The 9,088-nt window shown below is 41.2% G+C and overlaps 1 protein-coding gene across 2 annotated transcripts; it reads right to left on the reverse strand.

Moving 5' to 3' along the window:
* Positions 1-2,479: 2,479 nt before the first annotated feature.
* dcun1d4 (DCN1, defective in cullin neddylation 1, domain containing 4) lies at positions 2,480-8,832 on the reverse strand. Of its 2 annotated transcripts, none has more exons than XM_083647148.1 (11): positions 8,792-8,832; positions 7,365-7,435; positions 7,194-7,233; positions 6,875-6,962; positions 6,487-6,575; positions 5,207-5,280; positions 3,940-4,031; positions 3,667-3,775; positions 3,063-3,167; positions 2,773-2,875; positions 2,480-2,672 (listed from the first exon to the last, which is right to left on the reverse strand). In XM_083647148.1, exons 1-11 carry the CDS (start codon positions 8,808-8,810, stop codon positions 2,617-2,619), a joined length of 846 nt encoding a protein of 281 aa, XP_083503274.1. In that variant the 5' UTR covers positions 8,811-8,832; the 3' UTR covers positions 2,480-2,616. The 2 variants fall into 2 exon arrangements, with proteins under 2 accessions (XP_083503274.1, XP_083503275.1); XM_083647149.1 differs by lacking the exon at positions 8,792-8,832 and adding an exon at positions 7,812-7,993.
* Between the last annotated feature and the right edge of the window lie 256 nt (positions 8,833-9,088).

The raw sequence follows: 9,088 nt of genomic DNA on the forward strand, positions 1-9,088 counted from the left end.
GTTGCAGCCTAAACACTGACAAAGTAATTTGCACAAATAATCAGCAGTCAGTTGACTGAATTCACTGAATGATACTCATCCACTCATGCTGACAAATGTTATGTTTGTAAATTCTAACCTTGAATCGAATTGCAACTGCAAGTCAATGTTAACATAATTTAAATCAAAGGGATTATTGTGAGATGGTAATGTATGTTTCACATCTTGATTTTTTTTCTATAACTTGTTTTTCAACTCATTCATCTATTTGGTATCCACCTTGAATCAATTTTGCAAATAATATCCATCATGTCTCATAAAGACCTTAAAACTCATGTCTGTTCATCTATGAGAAATAATCATCACATTTGAACATAACAGCAATGACAGACAATATAGCAAGGAACATCAGCTGTATAGTTATGGATTACCTGTACTAATTGAAGAGGCCAGATATCAGACATTAAGTTAATAAACCCCTTTATTTTTTGTATATAGACATAGGTTATAGTGAAAACAGACATATAGACATATACATACATAGTTTACATACATATATACAGTTAGGACAAGGTTGTTCATCCTCCTGCATTATCATGGAAGGATAGGATACTAAATGAATTAGCTCTTATACAAGGATTTAGTGAGCAATCTATATCAACGAGGTCCATCTTAAATTTGTATATGCTGATGATCGATGCATTGCAACATTATGGCAATATAAGCTTTTACACAGTTTAGACTGCAATGGAATGCACTGACATGAAATCTGATAGTAATGCTTGATATTACTTATCAAAAACCAATTTCAATGTCATTTTTTATGTGTGTGGTTGAAAAGTTGTAACAAATGTTAAGCACTTACAATAAATAAAATTAGACCCTGTATACTAACTAGAGGTCCCTTCCTAGAGCTTTACAGCATTGTGTACGAGGTGCAATATGGGGGTCAATGCAGGAGGGAACTCCTGTTCCACCGTGAGGTTACAGGTGTGTTCCAGGTCTTAACAGACGCGATCATAACTTTCATAAGAGTTCAGATAACATGACCGTGAATATCAAATGAAGCACAAAATTCCTGTACAAAACAAACAAAAACAAACATTTTGAAAAAAAATCATCCATTCACAAAAGGCTCTGATGGAGCATGCATGCAAATATTAAATCTTCTGACGATTCTGCATCACACCACAGCCAGAGACAAAAGTTTATACATGTGTTACAAGAACATTATACTAGGCGAAAAGAACAGCATAGCATCATTACACAGTTCCAAACTGTCAGTGTCCATTGGTTTGATTAGACCCTAGGGGGCGATACAAAGCAACACATTCAGCAAATCTACCTTTCTACTCCAGCCTAAAGGACCTCAACCTGAGAGGGTCACTGGTCTTCCGCTGTAGTTCTATTAACACTGTCAGTGTTGGGGAGAGATGCTACTCGTATTTGGAGACCTGAAACTATCAATGGACTAAGGAAGACACAACAGATGCCACATATCAAGACAAAATGGACACCAACTAGCTCTATTTCAACTCAAAACACAGCCCCAACAGTCTGAATTCATCCTGAAATAATCCCTGACCACTCGGTGTGTGTGTGTGTGTGTGTGTGTGTTTGTATATATACATGTGGGTTTGTTGGTATGTGTGCGAGACACACAAAGTGACTTCCATGTTTTGAGGCACAAAAATACTCTCAAGTTGCCAACACAGCTGTATACATAAATTGGCCATTAGACCAATAAATGCTGATCAGAGCGCCAGTGACTGATCGCTGTACTGTAATAAGAGTTAGTAAGCAGCAATGCTGATTGGTTTAGTGTTATGAGGTTTGAAGCCTTTGCGGGGGGTTAGCAAACTGTAGCATAAGCTGGAACAACAGAGTAAGAGGGGAGAAAAACTGAAAGACAGAAGAAGAAAAAACCTCACTGGCACAAATCAATAGTAAACTGTCCAGGCATCAGAAGCCTGCATTCAACCATTTGACACAGTGTGCTTCTTTAATAAGAATTCCAATCAAACTCAAAATAGGAGAAACTATGGTCGCTGTCATCGGTCAATGGTTATTGTCATCTGTCCAGACCAGCACAAGTTCAAGTTCAATGCACAGATATACAATATTCAAATGTGCCCAGGCCAAAGTGACCCTATTTAAGACTCAGACAAAATGCATGAATGGTCACTTCTGTTGGGTTCTCTCTGTGTGCTGGAGACACGGGGTGAGGAGTGGTTCTCCCACACAATACCATTTTGCTTACATCATCCATTTATGATGCCATGTTATCCTAACAGAGACAGCAATATGACGTCACAGTGAGGGAGAGCAATGCCACTGGGGCTCGCTGCAAGCGTACCCACAATGCAACATCGGTAGGGAACATGACTCCACAATGACAGCCCTCGGCCGCAACACTCTGGGCAGCATGCACCCAGGCTGAAACATGGCCCCCCCCGACCCTCACCCACCCACCCACAGCCCAAACCCCTCCGTTACCAGGAAGCACCCACTGTCATTGCTGACATTCAACTTTACCATTTTTGTATTGTTTTTCTCATTAGTTGTTGATTCTCAAAGCCGTTGTTGTCATCATAGTCATCTTTTATTTTTTACAAGTCTTCTGTTTTTGCTCTGCAGCTATGACATCTCTCTTTCCTTGTACCACTCCACAAACTCATCCAACAAAACTGGCCCTGACAAAAGAAGGAGATGAGAATGGTTATTTGCACAACACCCCTGAAATGCTACTGTCAAATAGGGTATATGCATGGCGTTCACAGTGTGTTCACTCACAGGCACCATCCTCATCATAGTTACTGAGGTCCAGGTTGATTGTCCTGCTGAACTCTAAAACATTGCACCATTGGTCTTTGTTGATGACTTTGTACTTGGATTGCTGAAGAACACATAAATGCCTTGGGTCAATACAGCACAACAACCTTTTTAGTTACAGCAACTGTATCCAAGGTCAAAGTGTAAGTCTTAGATATACCTACACCTACACGATGAGATATGGTCTGATCTGATCTACACTATTGTAATGGCTGTTGGGGCTGCCAGTAATTTCTGGACAAGGCTCTTACCTCTAGAAACTGATTAAACACAGGAAACAGAGGCCACGTCTTGCCAAGAAGAAGTCCCAGCATACACTTGGCCGTGTTCAAGTCCAAACTCCTCTGATCCTTTTCCTGTCCAACCAAAAACACCCAGGGGTTCATCAGGTCAACGTGTAATGTCTGTCAACCATAGTTCAAACAGAGCGACACTCCAGTAACATCATTATCTGCAACTTTGACCCCATACACTAAACAGATCAAATTCTCAAACCCATTGTTTATTTAATGATTGTGTTGATCAAACATAGCATTATTGTCACAGCAGTCGCTGCATATTTTAATTCACTATTATTTATGCTTTCATGCACTATGTGCATGAAGTGAGTGAGTTGCTCTCCTGAAAGCATGTCTACTTCAGCCAAACGTCAGGATATGTAAACAGATCAAGCTCCACGTTTGATAAAAGCTTTCTCGCTGCAAGTCAAACTGGAAAATGATCTGGTCATATTAAAACATCAAGAGTGTTATAAACACTGGTTTGGATGGACAGGAGGACTTGAAGGTAGTTTTAAGTACTACTTAGCAAGTTAGCAAAGAAGTATGTGAGCATTGTAGGCATTGCTGGACTCACCCGAGCAAAATCAAAGGCATATCTGTAAATGAGCTTAAAACTGGTGGTGTCGTTTAGGACAGATCTCAGGTAGTCAAGGGAGTTCCTCAGCCTCTCCGTAGAGTCACACCTGACAAGAGCAGAAAATCACCTTAGCCACACTCCACCAGCTGCTCTAGTGACCATTACAAGAAGCACCATTACATGACATGAGACAGAAAAACAGCAAGGCAAGAGGCAAGAATCCAACTCGAATACAGCATCTACAAAACTAATGGTAGGTGTCCGACTTACTGCAGCGAGCCCATGCCTCTCAGCCACTCCTGCAGAGTGAAATAGCCCATACTCTGGGCATCCAGCTTCCAGGCCAGAACCAGCATCACCACCTGGACACAAACAATAAACACCCTTTATGTCCACAGATAGCTTTTAGTGTGAGATGATGCACTCAATCTAGATTATTCATTGAACAAGTGAACTGGCAATGTCCATTACAGTGGTTGTCAACTTGTGGGTCGTAACCAAAAGTGGGTCGCAGGACCATTTTGAGTGGGTTGCGGATATGTGCATGAAAAGAAGTTATTCTACTCCTTGGGGACACCAGCGTCTGCAGCCAACATTACTGTCTTTCAGAGGCTGTAGGGGGCTCAATGGCTCATTTTTAAAGCCAGAGTGAAGATACTGCTACGGTATATGAAACTAGAAGACACAAGGCATTCATTGGTAAGAACCATGTCATGCTAGCTTGTCAGGGAAGGGGGCTAAACAATGCTCCAAATTTAGGCCAAAAAGTCTGCCTTTTATTTTATTTATTTATTTTATTTTATTCAAGAAAATGTATTTCATATTTCATACAGTTCAATTTAGATTATTGAAACATGATGAGCATCACCAGTTTAAACTTGTTTAAAGAGCATATAGGCCTAAACAAAAATCTGAAATTTGGGTCGCAACTTAATGACTAAGGAAAAATGTGGGTCATGAGGCTAGACCAGTTCAGAACCACTGCATTAGAAGTCCAACAGAAAATAGATGGCCTGATACGTGTTTGATACTTTGTTTTGTCAAAGAACAGTGTAGGAAATGAGCCAGGTGCAAGAGGGCAAAAATGCCCCAAGAAATCTCAGAATGCCCCTAAAAACTGTGATCGAGGGGCAAAAATGGCCCCCAAGATTCAGATTCAGTATTTTCATTCAATTAATTTACTTTCCATTTCCATCTCTAACACACACTCAGCACCTGCAAGCTGGTTGCCAGAAGAAGATGAAGAGCAAACAGACACAAACAGCGCTGTTGTTCACACTACACTTTAGCAACTTTATGCACTATTAATTACTCTTTTTTTACATGCCCCCAAAATGTTGTAAATGGACCAATGTTTTAGACAGTGGGGGCAAAAGTTTACCCCAAAATATTTTTCAAATTTCCTACACTGTCAAAAAACTAAAGAAGTACAGGGCTCATGAAATTGAAACTATACAGCTGTAACAAAAACGGTATAACTACAAGTCAACAACAACAACAAAAATAGAAAATCTAAAAAGGCAAATAAGCTCCTTACATTCTCTGGCTCCACTCCAATGTCCTCACAGAACTTCTCCATGCCCTCTGGACCCACCACATCATCACAGCCTGCTGCAGACGGACGGACATGAAGCCATTATCCACCATGTGTACTGCATTCATCTAAACACCTGAGACTAAACACTGATTGTATTTAATGGTTTTATATGACACCGTGCATACAATACAGCAATACACTTTCTACAGCATAGTTGTAAAGGGTAAACAATGTATGATGGTTGTTCCAATCCAAAATGCTCTGCACACAACACCCCAGGGTGCTGGGGAACATGCAAACCTGGTGAAAGCTTTGGTGAAATGTGGTGTTGGCAATCTGAACCCGTCTAATAAAGTAATGGTATAAAGTATGGTTGGCCTGGCTTCTCCTTGAGTGCGGTAGACTAAAAGATTTGAAAGAATGCATGATGTTCTGAAGGGACATATATTATGATATTACTGATATTAAAAGGAACACGGCAACATTTTGTGAGATTCGCCTATTTGTATTCCCGATCGTAAGACGAGAATGTAGATGCATTTCCTCTGTGCGTGCAGTATAAAGTGTGTTGCACCCCTCCTGCTAGTCAGCTTAGCAGCTGAATGGTAGTGAACGATACACCAACCTACCCCTGTTCGGTCACCCAAAATACACATTCCAACAGCGCCAGAACACTCATATGTACATGTTTGTTATGACTCATGAACTCATCACGCTGTGAAATAATAATCCAAAATTAAGAGGAATGGTCATTTTCGAAGTAAATACATAGCCGCAATTTCTTTCCAAACATGGACGGCTGGTGCAGTGATATGCACACAGCGCCACGAGAGCACAATGGCAACTAACATTACTTCCATCAACAAAAGGGACAAGAAGAACGATAGCGCAGGCGCTGTGTGCATTTTTTTTTTTTTTTTTTTAGTAACGTTAGTTAGTTGCCATGGTGCATTTGAGGCGCTGTGTGCTTATCACTTTGCCAGGCGTCCATGTTTGGAAAGAAATTCCAGCTATGTATTTACTTCGAAAATGACCGTTCCTTGTAATTTTGAATTTTGAATGTGTATTTTTGGTGACTGAACAGGGGTAGGCTGGTGTACCGTTCACTACCATTCAGCTGCTGAGCCCACTAGCAGGAGGGGTGCAATGCACTTTATACTGCACGCACAGAGAAGAGAAAGGCATCTACAGTATATTCTAGTTTTACTATTGGGAATATGGCAAATAGGCGAATCTCCCAAAAATGTTGGCGTGTTCCTTTAAATATGCCAATACCTTACCTGCATACTCATAGAACCACTCCAAGCATCTTTTACTGGAAAATGTCTCCTCCTCACGGATTTGTGGTGTCTCATGTTTTCTGAAAACACTAAAAGGTGATAAAAGAAGAGAATTTTAGTCACACGCTGAGCAGTATTACAGCAAGCATAACACTTCCCTAAATGAATATTAAAACTAGACAATGTGATAAAAAGAGCCTATTTCTAACAAATCTCTGCCTGCAGAGATTTGTACACAGTATGTACACACATTGTGCCTCCTCAACACTCAATACATCTACATGACAGGAGAAGATTGACAAGTTCTCACTATGTTATTAGACAGTCAGTCTTTGATTGGTATCGTTTGTATTTTTAATGGGAATTATGAACAATAGGGATGGCATACCTGTCCTGACGACTTTTCTTGGCTGACATGTCATCTCCAGCAGAGGGTCTCCTCTTTTTCCTAGGAGGCATGGCTCTAGAGCAACAAGCTGGGGACGGAAGGGGAAGACAACACAAAAAAGCATATTATAAGCAATTCATAGATAATGCATAATTACTCTAACATGTGCATGTTCTCTAACATGTTGGCAGTAAAACTCAGAGCAGCAAAACGGCACCACGGTAGGAGTTCACGAAGTCCGGTATGTCCCAGTAATAGTGACAGCGTTTGAAGATGCAAGCTATAGCAAATACAGACAGGGACCCGCTGTGTTTAGTACCTGAGGGGTGACTATCCTGTCCAACGTCTTCCGTCAAGTTCTGTCAAGAGAGATATATACAAAAAAAGTTAGCCTGCCACATGCTTATTGGCAGACACACGTGTACACAGTGCACTCTCGCGCACGCACGCACGCACACACACACAATACAAGCTGCCAATATGTATTTACCAGCCTGTGCAGGGTGTGGTAGATCTTGTGGATGCTGGCCAGTGTAGTCAAGTGGGAATTCAGCTGAAAATCTATCCCCACAAAAAAGACAATTGAGAATTAATACAATACCAGTGTACATAAGCTTCAGCCCTTAACAAAACGCATGACGTGTAAGATACAAGTAAATGAGTATAGTTCACACTATGCTGTATATTGAGACCAGTTCGTTTACTGGACGGTGACATCATTATAGCACTAAACCTATAAATCTGAATTCGACCTGTCTTCTGAATAGTCAAGCTAGATCTTACAATGCTCAGATTACTCTCTTCTCATCTCAATTCCTATTAGAGGGTTAAAAAGTATAAAACGACAGAAAAATGATCATGCACGCATGGGGGAGTCTCTGGCTGCTCTCCTCGACATACATGCAAATACGCAAAGTATTTTTGTCGTGCAAACTACCTTGTCGCCAAATGTCATCTAACGTTACTCGTGTTCAAAAGCTGTCATCCAGTACAGTTGGCTTTCAATAGGTTTCCAGAGGCCAACACGAGGCAAATCAACAGTACCGAGTAGGTAGCACTAGCTGCATACCTAAAATAGCAGTGCAGACGCACAACTTGCACAGAGTTTACAAAGTATCTAGAGAGTTGGGTACATGGGCGTTGTAGTCCGTTTCCGTAAGATGGGTCATAGAAACCTCGGCTCTGCTTGGAAAATTAAACTACAATTCCCAAGCCTTAAAAAACAATTATTTCATTCAGACCCCTCTCCCCCCAACATTCACCCCAACTGATTGAATGCATTTTACGTTGTTCCAAAAAATGCAACATTAAATGTCTATTAGCACATAAGCATTACGCATATATTTTGCAGCAGCTGATGTAGCGTTAGGTGCCGCAGAACCCGACAGCACTACTGCAGCAGGAACTGAAAGATGTTTTACACAACTGCGTCACAATTTTCATTCTCTGAAATTGTCCGCAGTTAACTGGAAAAATGACCGATTTACAACTGGACTATGTTGTTCCCAAGTTTAAGTTGACACACATAGCGCAACCTCAGTAATAATCCATATACAGACTCCAACGCATCAATTATGGCCGAAAATCGTGTTGATTTTAACTCACGTAGGCTGCATTCAACTGAACAATGCTAACGTTACACGAAAACAGACAACTGCCGTGTCAAAAGTAGCCTACTGCATATCCACAGCAACTGAAATTACACTATTCCCCCTTTGTTGTCCCCACAAGACAGCACTGGGAAATACAAAGAGACAGGCAATAGCACGGAATTCATGCGTTATCAGCTTGTACAGAACCACGGTCCAAAAGCGGGAGTAAGAAACACAAAGCATGCGTCTGCTTGTCTCCGATAAACGCCGTATCATCGATGTGTATCAAATGAGCAATAAAAGCCTTTGTAACGTTACTACTTACTTGCCGCATCAGAGTGCATTTTTATGAAACATAGAACTGTCTGTGGGAAGTCCGCAGACCGGCCAATAGGCGGGACTTGTCAACGTTAGCCACGCCCACTGGTGATAGGGAGCCTGTTGACCGCTCCTTTATTCGCCGTCGATTGGCTGATCAAGCTGTCATGTCAAGAGGAGGTAGACAAAGAAATACATCCCTCCCATGAACAACTGTGACTGGTCAGATTTCCTAAACAGGCTGTGCTAGCGCAGCCATTCATTGGTCGGTGAATCCATATGCACACGTCAATCACCAGAATTT

The sequence above is a fragment of the Poromitra crassiceps genome (assembly GCF_964638095.1).
Source record: "Poromitra crassiceps genome assembly, chromosome: 12".
NCBI classification, from domain to species: domain Eukaryota; kingdom Metazoa; phylum Chordata; class Actinopteri; order Beryciformes; family Melamphaidae; genus Poromitra; species Poromitra crassiceps.